At 34.4% G+C, this 18161-nt stretch overlaps 1 protein-coding gene across 1 annotated transcript; it reads right to left on the bottom strand.

Annotated features, from left to right (window-relative positions):
• Nucleotides 1-925: 925 nt before the first annotated feature.
• On the bottom strand, nt 926-2871 carry LOC118349486 (UPF0481 protein At3g47200-like). Its single transcript, XM_035694239.1, has 2 exons — nt 2811-2871; nt 926-2351 (listed from the first exon to the last, which is right to left on the bottom strand). The coding sequence occupies exon 2, from the start codon at nt 2183-2185 to the stop codon at nt 1058-1060; it is 1128 nt and encodes a 375-aa protein (XP_035550132.1). The 5' UTR covers nt 2186-2351; nt 2811-2871; the 3' UTR covers nt 926-1057.
• Nucleotides 2872-18161: the final 15290 nt, after the last annotated feature.

The raw sequence follows: 18161 nt of genomic DNA, 5'->3' as shown, positions 1-18161 counted from the left end.
AAGGTCCTTTGGAAGGATCAGATGGTATAAGACTTGATTTCCAAATGGGAGAAGCACGTTCAAACCCCTCCACCCTTCGTATTAAAAAAAATGGTTTTGAAACTCATAAGTCGAGCTCAAATTATTATGAAAATTTGATATTTTAAAAATTTTGCGAATTGAGATCTTATACATGATTATAATACTTGTATCAGTATTAATACTCATACGTGCACAAAATGATCCAAATTCGAGGAGCAGAAATGTTTTGGGTCTTGAATTCGAGATCCAAAAAGTATCTCGAATGTTTTTGTTTTATTATTTAGTGATTAAGTAAGTATTTTTTAATGATGTTATGAATTTTTATTTCTTTTAAAAATATTTCTGAGGATTAAAAAAATATATGAAAAAAAAAAAAAATAAATAAATGAAATCAACTATTCGTTGAACTGCTTCGGACTACTTCTTCGATAGCCCTAGCCGAACTCTTCTAGGAATTTTCACCATTTCTTCCTATATTTATACTGATTTGTGCAGATCTAGATGGCCAAGCGCCCCACCATAGAATCTGTCAAATCTGCATCACCAGACTCAAACCCCTTTCATCACCAGTTAGCCATACCAAATGATTTGGGTCGCGACCACCTAATTTTTTGTTTTCTAAACTTATTTGCTCAATTTGTTTTCTGAATTCGATGAACTAGAGTTTATTAATTGGCGTGTGACTGTCATATCATTTTGTAAGGCATGCACTTAGTAATAATGACAGTATATATATCTAGTACCGCCTTAACACATTTTTTCTATTTCAGGGACAAATAATACAATTAGCACTTCGAGTTTGCAAAGATAACATGAAAGATCAGCAGGATCCACACTTACTAAAACATAGTTGTTGAGAGAAATACACACTTAGATCATAAACGTAATTACTTGACATGAGCTAGCCAGCCTCATCATGTATGGTAGGGGAGGACAGAATAAACGACTGTTTGTAGCCAGGAAAGACATAGATGGACTAAAGAACATCTTTGGATCTCCAAAATAATCGTGCCTCGATGATCATATTCGTTTCATCCTATTCAAGTTGTGACAACCGAGGTACTGTTTTTATTTTTATATAACGGGAGTAAAGGGTTTCTGATGAACCGGACTCGGACTGTATGCCATCAGGCCATTGGACTGTTGGCAACGAGATTACTGGTGCTGGTCTGTTCACACGTTCGCAGAGGTCTGTGTAGAGAAAACCATGGCAACAGATATCATTATAAAGCCTGTTTAAGAAACTTGCTATGTCCCCATTGCTCAAACCAATTTGTATAACGTCTCTCTCTTTGAGACGAAGTGCATCTGTGGGAGACTTAATCAGGCAATACAAGAGCGCAGCGTAAGAGGTGATTTCGTGGCCCTTACTCGGATCACAATGCTCATATGCGATGAGGTTTCTAAACATAGATTCTGTGTTCTCCTCTATAACTATTGCTGGCATCTTGATTATGTAATCTTCGAGCTTTATATTGAGGATGTTTTCTCCGTCTTCAGCGATAAATCTAAATCCTTTCTCGCAAAGCTGTGTCACCGACCGAATTGGGATCCGATTTAAGGGAACTAAGCAATTAGGCCGTGTTATTGTGCATGAACCGACTAAACAGTTTCGGAAGCAATCGAGTAAATGCTTGTGATTTTGAGTACTACTGCGCGCCGAGGGAGGAAACATTCCATACTTGGAAAAAGGAGAGGAAACCAGATCATCAAGTCGGGAGCACGATTCGGTTATCAAGTAGGGCATGTGGTTGAACAAACAGTCGAGCACGCACCAAGGAATTTGATTCTCAAGCAGAAGCAAATCGGCCAATATTTTTCTGGGCATCCATGACGTATTAGGCACGAGATCTTCCTCTCCTTTAATTGCCATCAGGTCCTTTTGATATCTGCAGAGGAATTCAAGGATAAAGCAACCATCGAGGATCATCATCTCTATGAATTTATTTCTTGGAACATCGACCTCTTCTGCATAACACTTACGACAATCCTGCTCAGTACTTCCGACGGCTTTCACCAAGCAAACCAAGCCAATTGTTTCCTCAGCTGGTGCTCGATTGAGGAGGCATTTTAAATACCATAGCTTGATTTTTTCCATTCCTTTTAGCTCCTTGTTGTCGAGGTGGAATGGACCGATTGAAACTAGTTGTGGCACGAAAGCCATCTCATTATGTAGTCTATTTGGAACTCTAAATATGGAACACTGAGATGGTGATGGAGACGCTTGGGAAAGCTTTCCTTGAATCCAAGATGCAATTTCTTCCACATCTTCAGTCTCAATGGAAGTATGCTTGCTTGTGTTGGAATCTGCCTTCAGATCATCACGTCTTCTGTCTTCTGCAATATTAATTATTTCTATCGAATTAATGTTTGTCATGATCATCATGTCTTCTGCAATATTAATTATTTCTATCGAATTAATGTTTGTCATGATCATCATGTCTTCTGCAATATTAATTATTTCTATCGAATTAATGTTTGTCATGATCATCATGTCTTCTGCAATATTAATTATTTCTATCGAATTAATGTTTGTCATGATCATGTATATATTCTTTCATCTTGGAAACCCAAAATATATAGTTGAGGATGAAAGGTGACAGAAATTAATGAAATTACAACTATTAATGCCAAATATGTTGTCTCAACAAGTGAATGAAAATAGAAGAAAAAAAAAAAGGAGGAATAATTAAGGTGACACAAATTAATAAGATTAACATTAAAACATATAAAATGCAGAGAATGGAAACAATTCCTTTTGAGGATGGTTGATCATAAATATTAATTACCTAGAGGTATTACTTGCCGGCGAGCACTTTTCCGGTGGGCAATTACTTGCTGACGTCGAGGGAGTTGCGCCCATGTGCTATCCTGAAATTGCAGATCAAGATCCAGTCAAATCCTAGTCACAAAAGGCAATCAATGAGTTCGTTAGATCGAGGAGAAGGATATCGATCTCTCCAACGTTAACAAGATGGTCTTAATATAAGAACCGAACATTAATTTTTGTTTTTTTTCATAGGTTTAAGGATATTCTTCATTTTAAATTAAAAAAATATTTTAATCGTAAATAGATTACGTAAAATTAAAAATGACAGTAAAATGATGCAGTACATGAGGTTATAAAGTTATTTTTATAATAAAATATATTTAATAAATTATATAAAGTAAGTCACTTTCTCGATTTACTTTTATAAAACATATTTACGTATATATAGTACTTTTTCTTAAATTATATCAGGTTAAACCACACATTTAAATAGAAAATAATTAAAATTGTATCTATGAAAAATTAAAAAGAGAAGGGATGCAGCTACCAATAACATTTAAGTAAACAAATTAATTAATGCATTATTTAAGGACTAGGATAGTCTTGCGTTCACACGTTTGACCGTGATTTGGGAAATGTTTTCCTTCTTTCTGAATTTTAGTATTTATCAAGTGACTTTTAATTTAAAATGTATGATTTGAGTCAATGGTTAAAGAGAATAAAATCATTAATTAGCCTCCTTTATTTTCGTAGATCATATAAGATAAGTTAAGATAAAAATTAAAAATTAAAAAAATATATTATTAAAAAATAATTTTTAAACATTATTTTTATTTTAAAAATTTAAAAAGTTGAATTATTTATTTTAATTTTTATGAAAATTTAAAAAAGTTGTAATGATTAGATAAGATAAGATAATATGAGTTGAAATAAGAATAGTTATTAAAACAAACAAGACATGTGAGATTTGAATAGTGCGTTGAGATGAAATTTAAATAAAATATTATTATTATTATTTTAAATTTTAAAAAAATTAAATTATTTATTATATTTTATATAAAACTTTAAAAAATTTAGAATGATTAAATGAGATAAATTAAAATGAATTGAAAGATTTATGTATCCAAACTGTGCTTGAGGTGTTGAGCGCAAGTCGAGCGAATCTCTCTGAAAGAGTTCTGCTCGAGTACTATATCGAGCGCACATCGAGCGAACCTCTCTGGATAGGTTCCGCTCGAGCGCTGAATCAAGCGCACATCTAGTAAACCTCTCTGGAAGGTTCTGCTCAAGCACCAATCGAACTGTGTTGAGCACACTTCAATCTTTTTCATGTTACACCGTTTCAACATTTGTTACAATTCAATTTTACATAAATTTTTACAAGAATATATCAATCAATTAAATTTTTCCTCAACAAAGATAAAACAAGATGAGTTAAAAACATGATTTTAATCATTTGAATGCACAGATAAAATTGAATGCACCGAAAATAAGGTTGTGTTTGGATGTTGAAGTGAGTTGAGTTGAGTTGAGTTGAGATGATAAAATATTATTAGAATATTATTATTATTTTAGGATTTGAAAAAGTTGAATTGTTTATTATATTTTGTGTTAAAATTTGAAAAAATTATAATGATGAGTTGAGATGAATTTGGTAACCAAACGAAGCCTAAGTCATACGAATCGGATGAGACCGTTTGTATTTTATGGATATATCCAAACCGGCCATTAATAATTGAACGGGGGTTTTGGAATCAAACATGTTTTGGAATCAAACATAAAACGTACACAGAAAATCTCAGCGTCTGTCCTTTATTTCAAATCTGTTCATTGAAATGACTATATAGGCCGACATTTCTGAGACCAACACGTTTTTCACATTTTCTGAGACCTACGGTCCAAGCCTCCTGCTGAAACTTCTGAGACCAACAGTTCAGGCCTCAAACCGAAACAAACCTGCCCCCGGCAAAATACCGGCGGGGGCGATATGTCACCGGCGGGGCGTAATAATATAAGAGTTTTACATTATTTAAATATGATATTTGTATTATCAAGATAATCTATAAAAATATCATCTTATTATACTATAATTTATATAAAATATATACTAACAAATTTAAGAATTTTATAATTTTTAAATTATAATCATATTTATAAATTTAAATTTAAATTCAAAAATATTTTTTTGTCACTTTTAAATTCAGAAATAATTTTTTAGTCTAATGGACTGTAATCTATTATTAAAGTGGGTGGGAATGGGATAGATTGAGAGTCCGCCCCCACCCCCGGCATCGGGTAGATTGCTTTTTTTTTTTCTCACGTATCTTTTTAACACTTTTAAATATTTTTAAAAAATAACCACAACTTCATTAAAAAAAAAAATTCTTTAAATAATAAGTTAAAAAAAAACCATCGGGAGAAGCAACATTTCTCTTATTATATATAAATACTTAAAAGCATATTAGATAGTTACAAGCATATAATCTCTTACTATGATAATATGGGATTTGAAATTTAGACAAGGTGGGTTGATGATATATCAACATCATTATCAATCATTTTTTACGCCTTTATAAATCTGTTTTTACTAAGTTGAAATATTAAAAGACGACCACTTCAAGCCAAATTTACTGAATCTCTTTTAAGTTTGAGGGCCAGGTGGAATTACAAGCTTGTCGGCCAGTGTTTCTTGGAATCGTTTCAATCGTTTTTAAGTTCGCCAAATTTAAGTGTCGGCCAGTGTTATTTATCAATAATCATGATTTGATGTGATATTTAATGATTTAAAAATTATTTTATTTTAATTTTTATTTATTTATTAATAATGATTTTATATCAAAAATAATAATATTACATATAATCGTAAAGTTCATAAGTACCGAATAATCGTTTTGAAAAAGAATAGAATTTACTATTAAAATTTTAATTTTTTAATGTGGGTCTTGTATTTACTCATTTTTTTAAAGTAGTTGTGCGGATTTTACACACTTTACGACTGTAAATATCATTTCTCTATCAAAAAAATAAAAAAAACATGATTGTTATAAACGTGTTTCGTATTCCCGTTAATGACTTTCTAGTAATCTGCAACACGAAGATGCGAAGGACTCAGTGTGGTCGGTGACACTTCCAATACCTAAGTCAAGATAGTGTCAAGAGTATTTTAATTTTTTGATTGTTCTGAAGTTATCTCATGTATGTTCTTTTAACTTTATTTATATAGTCGAGCGTGTGATAATAATGCTTGCTTCATGGCTTGACCTTCTCTAATCCTTACTGGATTGTGGATTGTTAAGGTTCCAAATCAGTTGTTATACTAGAGGGAATTAATACCCACGACGAGTATCATGGGCTGATATCACGCTGGAGATATATGCCCGTTATATCATTAAATCGTCGTTAATGACAACTGAATTCGAATTCTGTACGGGTGCATTTTGGCAGCTGGTCCTTTGATTTCTGTTGAGTGAGCCTTTGACTTTTGGTTCATGGGCATTTACGGTAGTGGGTTCGGCCCACTCTTTAAGAGGGATTATTTGGTCCTCCAGTTACCCTACAAAATCCCTATCACAAGAGTGTGATGTACTTCACTCCGCACCATTTCAATGACCCTTTGTTTGCTTTGCTTTTTTTTGTGGCCGTTTTCCTGACCTCACATATTCCTACGTCTGGGATGGCGTTTGTCGTCTTGTCTTCCACGTCCTTTTGTGCAAAGTGTATCACGGGATCCGCTCGCAATATCCTCTGCCAGTGACACCTGTCGTTTCCTTGTTGGTAGTCTTCCAGTCGTCACTGCATCCTTCAAATTCCTTCCTCCTTCGAATTTTTTGTTTTCTTGCCATTCTGATTTCCTGCCTTCAAGCTTTCTCTCAAACCCTAAGTTTTTGCTATTTGGTTCTCCTTCTTCCTAGTCACTGTTGTTCTTCGCCGCCAATGGCTCCTCGTAATGCCTCTAGTTTTGGCTCTTATGGTTCATGCTCTTCACACCCCCAAACGTCTCCAAACAAGGCTAGGACCACCAGCTTCATCATAGATGATTTTGGTCACTATTGGTCTGCCACAAGCTCCCAGGCATAACTGGCTTTTTTAAGGAACTTGTAGTTCCTGACTCCATTGTTTTGTAGGTGCCTAGGGCCCGTCGTGGGGCTATCGATTCAAAAGGGTTTGCAGACAGGTGGCCCTTTATATGAGTATGTTTTTTATGGGCTTACGGCTCCCCTTTTGTGGTCTGGTTCAAGAAATTTTTTATTATCTAGGTTTAGCCATTCTCAGCTCCACCCCAATGCTTGGAGAATTTTATTGTCGTGCTGCATTGTATGGTGTCAGGTCTTGGAGCCTACTGTCAAGGAATATCCCGACCTCAACACTCAGTAGTTTTTCTATACCCATGGTGTTCGAAGTCTTGACAAGAATTTGCATAGTTTCCGTTCTCGAACTAAGTGTAAAGTAACGCACCTTGACACCTTCTATTCTCACGCCAATGATTGGTACAAGAAATTTTTTTTGTATCTGGTATGGGCTGGGAATACCCGATGGGAGAAGCTAGTGGCCAGGAATTTCTAGTTTGAGCAGTGTGGGGTATAGTCCTCGAAGATCTTGAGTTCAATGTGGCGTTTTTTGCTCGAAAGGAGCCTAGGCTTCAACAAGTTTATTCCTCAGTTGGACATAATTCTATGGTGGTTTATGCTGATATTCTTCTTCTTACTGTGTCGAACATTGACCGATTTCTGGTTATGCTTAGTCGTTCCCACATCATTGGACATAACCTTTTTACTATACAATCCTTGTGGGCAGAAAAGAGCCTCTACCATTTCACTAGAGCAGAAGGGGGAAAAGCCTCGCCTAGACCACAACGAGGATGAAACTTCTAGGGAATCAAGCTCTGAGGTTGCTTCCATACCCCTGGGCATTACTGTCCAGGGGCAGGCTTCATTGCTTCCTAGAGGTAGTGGTTGGCCCAACCGATTGACCAACAGCAACACGTTTCATCGTCTTCAGGAGACAGTGGATAAGCTAGCCTAGGTTTATCTAATCATGATTGCTTGGAGGAGATTCTGAAACATACGGATTCTGACTTGGCCCTGGTTTTGGATGTTGTCTTTTGAACCAAGCGACCAAGGATAGGTTAGTCAACCCCTATCCACTCCGGACTGCTTGGTTGAGGTCCTCGATTAAGAGGAGGCGGATGGTCTCACCGCTCGTCATTTCAAGTGAGAAAGTGGTTATAAGCCTTCATTCGTTGGCGGAGAGCTTAACTTTTCAGAGCTACCTAACCCTTCTGGGTCTCATTCTTCGAGGCCTATTCCAGTAGTAAGCAGTTGTGTGGAGGAGTTTGTTTGAGATACTGCATGCCGATTAAGGGGTTTTTTGACCTCGGTAAGTTTCCTTGCTTTAGTTATTGTGTTACCTATATTTTCTTTCCATAACACAGAATGGTTTCATGCCCCAGGGGTCGACCAAATCACTGACTGGATTGTCAATCGCCAAGTCTAGTGGAAGATGAGGTTCGCTCTCTGCAAGCCTATGTTGAGATAGCTCGCTAGGTTATTTCAAAGCGAGGGTGGAAAGGGATGAACTGGTGGATGTATGCTCTTATTGTGAGTCTAACTCCCACATGTTAGAGGAAGACGTTGTTGGCCTTTAGGATGAGGTGGTTGGTCTTCAACATGACTTGCAGAAGTCCAAACAAGAACTGTCGAGGTGCTACTTGGAGTCCAAATTTTTGGAAGAAGAACGTGACACTGTGCCGGATAGGCTTAATGCCTAGAGAAAAAGTTTGAAGAAACCAAACAACACTCCATGGAGTATGCTGGTATGGTGGCCCAGTCAGAGAATAGTTGTCGGGAGCTTAGTTTGACCCTCGACTATGTCTGTGGCAAGATGGCTCAGCTAGAGGTTTTGTTCGTGGCGACCAACAAGGACCTTAACGAACACAACGAAAAATTCCTTCAACTCAGTCATGCAAATGGCCAAGGGTAAGTGTAAGGGCACATGCCTTAAGGGGTGAGGGTTGCTGCACTTAAGGGAATAACAACAACCTTTAGTCGCTAGATGCGAGTGCAGGGGCACTTAGCTTCAGGGTGCGAGGGTTGATGCACTCAAGGGAGTGTCACCATCCTTTAATCGCTAGATGTGAGTGCAAGGGCACTCAACTTTAAGGGGCGAGCATTGATGCACTCAAGGGAGTGTCTTCACCCTTTAATCGATAGATGTGAGTGGAAGGGCACTTGGCCTAAGTGGGAAAGTGTTGATGCATTCATGAGAGTGTCATCACTCTTTAGTCATCAGATTTGAGTGCAAGGCACTCGGCATAAGGGGCAAGGATTGACACACTCAAGGAAATGTATTCAACCTTTAGTTACCAGATGCGAGTGCAAGGGCATTGGCTTAAGGGGCTGAGGGTACGCATTAAAGGGAGTGTCATCACCCTTTAATTGCTAGATACAAGTGCAAGGGCACTCGGCTTAAGGCGGCAATGGTTTATGCATTTAGGGGAATGTCATCGCCCTTTAGTCATCATATGCGAGTGCAAGGGCACTCGACTTAAGGGGCAAGGTTCAACGCGCTCAAGGGAGTTTCACCACCCTTTGATCGTCATATGCGAGTGCAAGGGCATTCAGTTTAGAGGGAGTGCCATTGCCCCTTAGTCGCCAGATGCAAGTGTAATGGCACTTGGCTTAAGGGGTGAGGGTTGATGCACTTAAGGGAGTGTCATTCCATTCGATTCTTGTATGCGCATGCAAGGGCATTTGGCTTAAAGGGTGAGAGTCATTACACTCAAAGGAGTATCATTACCATTTGATCGTCGTATGTGAGTCCAACTGCTCTTGACTTAAGTGGCGAGGGTTGATGTACTCTAGGGAGTGCCATTGTGCTTTAGTCGCCAGATGAGAGTACAATGGCACTCGACTTAAGGGGTGAGGGTGAATGCACTCAAGGGACTGTTATCCCTTTCGATTGTTGTATGTGAGTGCAAGGGCACTTGTCTTAGAGGGCAAGAGTCAATGCACTCAAGGGAGTATCATCACCCTTTGATCGTTGTATGCGATTGAAAGAGCATTCGTCTTAAGCGCAAGGGTTGATGCACTGAATGTAGTGTCATTGCTAGATGCAAGTGCAAGGGAATTCATCTTAAGGGCGTGAGGGTTGATGCACTCAAGTGAGTGTCATTGCCCTTTGTTGCTAGATACGAGTGAAAGGCACTCTAATTAAAGGGATAAGGGCTGATGCACTCAAGGGAGTGTCATCCCCTATGATTGTCTGATGCGAGTGCAAGGAAACTCGGCTTAAGGGGCTGAGGGTTGACGCACTAAAGGGAGTGTCATCAACCTTTAATTGCTAGATACGAGTGCAAGGGCACTCGGCTTAAGGTGCAATGATTTATGCATTTAAGGGAGTGTCATCATTGTTTAGTCGCTAGATGCGAGTGCAAGGGCACTCGGCTTAATGGGCGAGGGTTGAAGCACTCAAGGGAGTTTCACCACCCTTTGATCGCCATATACGAGTGAAGGGCATTCGGTTTAGAAGGAGTTTCATTGCCCTTTGGTCGCCAAATGCGAGTGCAAGGGCACTCGGCTTAAGGGGGTGAGGGTTGATGCACTCGGCTTAAGAAATGATATTATTCATTTTAAATTAGAAAAATAATTTAGTTACAAAGGATTGCATAAAAGTAAATTCACAAAATGACGTGGATTAATGTAGTACGTTAGATTATAAAATTACTTTTATCATAAAATAAATCTAAAAGATTACATGAAGTCAGTGACTTTCTTGATTTACTTTTATGAAACATCATTTTGCACTTCTCTGGTTAACACCCCACATTTAAATAGAAAATATATAAAATAATTGAAAATAATACGAGAAATTAGAAAGAGAAGTGTTGCAACACAAGTAACATCTAAGTAAACGATCTTTAAAAATAAAAATAAAAAACATCTAAGTCAACGAATTAATGCACTTAAGGATAAGATAGTCTTGCGTTCACACGTTTGACCGTGATTTGGGAAATGTTTTCCTTCTTCCTGAATTTTAGTATTGATCCAGTGACTTTTAATCCAAAATGTATCACAAGAGTCAATGGTTAAAGAGAATAAAATCATTGATTTAAGAGATGTTTGAATAATGAGTTGCGATGAAATAAAATGTGATGAAATTTGAATAGAATATTGTTAGAATATTATTATAATTTTAAAATTTAAAAAAATTGAATTGTTTATTATATTTAATTTGAGAATTTAAAAAATTTATAATGATTAGATAAGATGAGTTGAGATGAATTGAGAGACTTCTGTATCCAAACCGAGCCTTAACGTTATTATGTTTGATTCCAAAATCCACCATTCATTGATTTAGTCTTTTTTTTTAACAGATAAGATGAGATGAGATAAGTTGATATTAAAATTAAAAATTGAATAAAAAATATATATTTTAATATTATTTTTATTTTAAAACTTGAAAATTTTGAATTTTTTTATTTTATTTTGTGTAAAAATTTAAAAAAATTTATAATAAATAGATGAGATTAGATAAAATAAATTGAAAAATATTGTAAAACAAATGAAGCCTAATATTATTTTTTAATATTATATTATTTTAATATTTGAAAAAATTAAATTATTTATTACATTTTATATAAAAATTTAAAAAAATTATAATAATAAAATAAAATAAAATAAAAATTTTTATATTTCCTCCCACTTGTCAAACCCATCAGCCAAGAGTACCAGATGATTTGACGCCACTTTGACTGGGCACTGCCCTCCCTTTATTATAGGAAAAGAGAAGTACACAGGTATAAAAAGATTTAAAAAATAAATTTATAATTTAATATAATTTTATATGATGGATTAGAAGTAGTTTATAATAAACTTCTATTTAAACACGCTGCATTTCAAATATATTAGTACGGTCAGACCGTCTAGATATCCAAACGTTCATTCCAAAAATGATACAATGCCTAGTGGTGGGTTTCGACCCCAACGGAGTTGGAATGCCACATTTGACCTCTGATTATGATTAGAGTTAGATGTTAAAACGTACTCCGATTTCAATTCCGATCAGACTCTAATCGGAGTTTGGAGCTCGTAACTCCAATGAGCACCTATCGAAGTTGTAGTACTAAAAATATTAAAATAATATAAAAAAATAATTAAAAATTTTAAAATAGTGTAAAAAATAAGTTAAAAAGTGAAAATTTAATGTGTGCAAACGATAAATTGAAATTTAAAACTACAAATTCTCAATAAATTTATATTTATTGTATGAAAATATAAATAATGTTATATATTTCATTCAAAATTTCAAATAGCCAAAGTGACACAGTCTCCTCACATCAGTCCTGACAGTCCATATATTTGAATCAATGACTCGATAGTGATTTTTAATTTTTTTGCATGAAGTTTTATTGATCAAATACACTATCTTTTTTTTAGTCATTTAATTATAGACTTCTAAATTATTAGTGAAGTGATATATTATATAAAATAGGACACATTATGAACTCACATTCACTTCTAACTCTGACGAGTTTTGCATGATGGTAATCATGGTACTGAGTTTCTCACCAATAAAGGGGTCATCCCACGATGCGTCCGTCTCAATCATCCACAATTAGCCTGGTGTTCACAACTAGGTCTACAAAATCATATAAATTATAAACTAAATAATGAAAACATTAAAATTATGTAAATGAAATCATAAACTTACCTGATTCAAGCCTATAGCCCTCGACATCAATGGTATCTACTCCAATAGACATTAAGCTTAACCAGTTCTATGTGCAAACAAAGGCCTCGATGGTGGTCGAAGATAATGAACTTTGATAGGCATCCAAGACACGACCTCTGGTGCTAAACGCTAACTCAGAAGCAACCGTAGTGATAGGAATGACTAGTACATCCCTGACTATTTGGGAAATGGTTGGAAACTTACCATAATTCACCTTTACCAAGTTAATATTTGGAATGTATCACAAGGTGCCTCGACATCTTTCATAAAGTAACGCTCCATCTCAAACTTACATTGCATAATATTCATCAATGCACAATTTTGATGAAAAAGTCGTAGCATCAAAACATTTGAATTTTGTGCATCTGTGTCATCCCAAGAAGATGTCGAGCCGATCAAACGTGAGGAGCTACCACATTCTGTTGAAGACTGGTCATTGTTGTTGTGATGGTTATATAAATCATCAGTATCACATTTAAGCGATCTAATAAACTAATCAGCGTCCTCATCACGTGATGAGGACACCCTAAATCCAAAATTCTACAATTGCCAACTTATATCAGAGGTTAAGGATTGCAGTCGTAAATGATAATCTATTTATCTTATCCACATCCCTAATATTTATTGTATTTATATTTCATCCTCATAACCATTGCATTCAACAAATCCACACTATCAGCACAACTCTATTGCAAGTGGCCATAAAGTCTCGAGAGCTCCTCGAAGTACATGTTCGTAGTAGGATATTTTTTCTTAGATATCTGCATAGTTATGTCATAAAATAACTTCAAAAATTGAACAAAAAACTTGACATTGGCCTCATCAACTGTGTCCGGTGCACCGAGCCCCCTTCTCTCCCCAGCTGACTCCAGTAAAGCATAACTCATGCCTAGGGGTGTAAACTCAAACCGGAAAACCGGACCGGACCGGTTTTACCGGTTTTGAACCGGTCCGGTCCGGAACCGGTTTTTAAAACGTAAAAACCGGCCGGTTCCGGTCCGGTTCCGGTTTCGGAATTTTTTGGACCGGACCGAACCGGACCGGACCGGTTGATTAAAAAAAATAAAAAATAATATTTTTATATATAAGTTTTATACAAAATATTTTATATATATTAAATATTAATATATATAAGTTTTATATATAATGTATAATTATAAATTTTTATGTGAAATTTTATATATAACATATATATTCATATATGAAATAATTTCTTATTATAATTTATAAATTATTACATAAAATGTTAATACTAAATCACTAAAAGTTTATAACTAATACTAATATATAACTTATAACTATACTAATAGTCTAATATTAATACTATTATATAGTCTAATATATTAATAAAAGTATAAAACAGTTTTTTTTGAATCAATTTTTTTTTTTTTTTATAAACAAATTTTTAATGACAAATTGTGAAATTTATATTTTTAAAAAACCGGAAAACCGGACCGGACCGGACCGGAAACCGGTAAAACCGGAAGTACCGGTTTAGGAGGGTAACCGGTGCGTAATCGGTTTTGAAAAATATAAAACCGGTACATACCGGTTCGGTCCTAGATTTTATCTAAAACCGGACCGGTTACACCCCTACTCATGCCCCCATCCTCGACCACCATCCTTTCAAACGTTGTTTGGTACTTCTGCGCTAAATGCAACATCATGTATGTAGAGTTTCATCGAGTTGAAACATCCAGTTGTAATATATTGGAAGATGGGATCTTAAGTTCTTCGGCTATTGCCTTAAACTGGTGGAGCCGTTGGGGGGAAGCCCTCATATATCTCATAATGTTCTGGACTTTAATAATGGAAGAATCAACCTCTTTCAACCCCTAAAAAACTATGAAGTTGATGATACGGGCATAACATCGAACATGGATAAATTGGTGCTCACGAATGATATCCTTATTTACCGTTGTATTCCGCTTGAACCAATTAATGGAAGTGTCATTTGCACTGGCATTATCAACCATGATACAAAACACTTTTCTGATCCCCCAATCCTTTATACAGTTATCTATCTTCTCCCCAATGGATGAACCCTTGTGATCAACAATTTCTTTGAAGCCGATAATTCGCTTTTGCAACATCCACTCACTGTTAATAAAGTGGGTTGTGATACACATGTAGTCCACATTCTGTATAAAGGTTCATGTATCAGTCGTAAATGACACTTTTGACTAGTGACGACAAACATTTCCTTCTCCTTGGCATGCCTTTTGAAACAATCGCACATTATCGTATACCATGAAGGCATGAGAAATTGTAGCTTTAAAGTGTGCACAAATTTGCGGAAGCCTACCTTGTCACCCATGGTAAAAGGCATCTCATCAGTGATGATCATCTCTGCAAGAACATTCCTCAACATCTTCTCACTATATTAAGGGATTTATAGTTTCTTAATTTGTGTGCCATCAATGGCCGTAGAAGTCTCGTAACTCAGCTTCATCTGATAAGTTTCCACCAACCCTTTGTGTATCTTATACCGCTAGTAGCCCGTAAGATGTGCTATTAATACCGACAACCACATAGTTTTCTAAAGTAGTGGCATCAAGCCTACAAGTTCTCACACTTATCGGAACTTTTGTGAAATGTTCCCATGTCCACAACCTTTTTTTACTAGGTCGTGATTGTCGATTAGCCTCAACATTCATCAACTCCTCCTCGTCATTAAGCATATTAATATCTTCTAGATCTACTGGGACTCGATTACTTGCATAAGAGGTAGCTGCTCTAGACGGGGTTCTATGATCCAAAGGACCTGTTGGTGACGCCAACGGCTGTGCGGCATCCTCTTGTGAAGAATCGCGGTGAGATGGTGTAGCATCCATAATTTTATATGCAAATAATTTGAAACAATTAACAAACAACTGTCATTTAATATTTTATGAAAATTATATACACATTGGAAACACATTTAGAAGGAAAAATATGTGTCTAGTTGTGTTTGTAATTTTAAAAATAAATAAAACACAAAAATTGAACGTTCGGTCGAGCTATACTCGAGCGAACAATTTGTGTGAAGTTTGCTTGAGCCACACTCAAGCGAAGAATCTATGTGAAGTTCTCTTGAGCAAATGTGTGATCGAATAATCTGTGTGATGTTCGCTTAAGCAATGTGGAACACTTAAGCAATGAAGGCTCGAGCGAATAATCTATGTTCAACTTGCTTGAGCCACACTCGAACGAAGACTCGTTCGAACAATCTTTGTGATGTTTGCTCGAGCCACAGTCAAGCAAACATCGAGTGGACATTGTCTGAAGGGAACCAATCCATTTTTTCCAAAAAAATCCCACAAATCTCATTACTAAAACCCTAAAAATAGAAATCCCCCAATTCAAACAATAAATCAACAACAAAAATAATAAATTTCACAAACAACTTCAATAATTTTCGAACTCTAAATCATTCAATTAACAAATAATTAAAACTCTTATAAAAAAATATTAAGATGTAAGGCTTACAAGAAAGAATGACGAATGAAGTTCCCTTTACGGTGGCTTGTGGCGGTGCAGGCGACGAGGACAGAAGATGTTGGAGAAGGAGAACCAGATAGGAGAGAGTTCTTGTGCAAGAATGAGGGGAAAAAGTGAGAAAGAAACGAAGGAGGTCTTGCGTTTTGGATCCCTTTGTGAATAAAAGGACATCGTTTTAGTTAGGCTATTTTTTATTTTTTTTAAATATCTGCATTCGGAGTTGGAGTTACTTTGACTCCGACTTTAACTCCAATTTCTGAAAAATCCGACTGTCAGAGTCGAATTGCCGTCAGAGCTGGGACGGAGTTGGAGTGGTCGTAGCTTTGCCCACCCCCAACTATGTCCTCTAAATTTGTTCCTCAATTTGATCGTTCGTGTATTTTATTTTTTAATATTTTTTATTTAATTATTAAAAAAATGAGTATTAGTATATTGATATTTCTTTTATTTTTTAAAAATATTTAAATATATTTAAAAAATATTTTAAAAAGTGTAATTTACAAGCACACGTGTGAGCAAACTGGCATAGTATTACTACTTCACACATGCTCGAATCTCAGAGTCTCTCTCCGTTATTTCAAAATTGTTTATGGAGATGACTAGATATTGACATTTATGAGATCTACGGTTCAAGCCTCATACTGACATTTCCAAGAGCATTTTAATAGATTAGTTAAAAATTAAATTTATTAAATATTTAATTATTAAAAAATAAAATATGTTTATAATAGATTACGTAAATTTCAAATAATTAAAATTTAGTTATAGTGACTTTTAAAATTTTTTTAAAATTTAAAAGTTACTGTACATACATCAAATACATATTTTATCAATTATTTTTCTCACAATTTCTTTCTATCACATATTTTTATCAGAATTGATATATTAATTTGAGTTAGTGATATATTAATTTAATTATAATATGATTATTAATTAATATATAATAGGTAGAATAGTAAAATATGATAAAATAAAATAAATTAATAATTAAAAAAATTAAATATTTTTGAAATTATTAGTTACTCATTACTATATAATGAATAAGTAGATAATTCAATATGGAGATTTGATGTGAATAATTAAATCAAATTCATCTTATATTATTTTATTGTTATATAATAAAAAAATAATTATTTTAATGTAAAATTTATGTAAATAAAATAGATAAAAATTAAATTTATCTTATATTTATAAAAAATATCTTTTAATTTTAACTAATACCTTGAGGATGCTCTTAGACCAACAGGCCAAGTCTTATACCGAAACACACCCGTCTCTCCAACAGTCCAAGCCTCATAGCACTTGCCCTAAATCACTTTAAATTAAATTATGAGTTATAATAAATATAAAATCAAAAGTCATGGTGAATTATTATTCACCCCACTAAAATAATATTTTATTAAAAAATATTTATTTTCACTGTCTATTTTCTTCATTTCTCTTATTTTTTATATTAAGTAATTTATTTAGATAGTAAAAATTAAATTATTAATTAATATATAAAATATATTTATAAAATATAAAAAAATATAAAAAATATTAAATTTAAAATAATTAATTCAATATAAATTAACCTCTTTAAACATTTTAGCTTTAATAAAAATTTAAATTTTAATTAAAATTTAAACTTTGACAACGACTGACCATTGCCGTGCTCTAGACCGAAACACATGACCCATCTCAACAGTCCAAGCCTCACTAGTCTGACACACCAAGTCCAGTAGTACTGTATTAGACTCATCGGTTTTAGTGGTATCCAAAACCATCTCATTTTATTTTTAAAAATTAAAACTATCTCATTTTACTTGTATGGTGCAATTTATAATAATTTGAGATAAAAATTAAAATTTTAATAAAAATTTATTAAAATATTAATTTTTAATATTATTATTATTTTAAAAATTAAAAAATTCGAATTATTTATTATATTTTATATAAAATTTAAAAAAATTGTAATTATTATATGAGATGAGTTGAGATCATTCTTATTTTCAAAATTGATATTATCCAAACATCATCTCATTTTTAAAATCTAACTCGTCTCATTTCAGCTTATCTTAACTCAACAATTTCATTGCTATTCACAAATCATCTTAACTAATTTCATATCAATTTACGATCCAAACGACTACTAAAAATAATTTTACAATCTATAATATAT

The sequence above is a fragment of the Juglans regia genome, chromosome 9 (genome assembly GCF_001411555.2).
Source record: "Juglans regia cultivar Chandler chromosome 9, Walnut 2.0, whole genome shotgun sequence".
NCBI classification, from domain to species: Eukaryota; Viridiplantae; Streptophyta; class Magnoliopsida; order Fagales; family Juglandaceae; genus Juglans; species Juglans regia.
This window is presented reverse-complemented; position numbering and strand designations above follow the sequence as displayed.

Coding starts and splice junctions, on each gene's coding strand:
- LOC118349486 (XM_035694239.1), bottom strand. CDS start 2,185: ATGGCTTTCGTGCCACAACTAGTTTCAATCGGTCCATTCCACCTCGAC.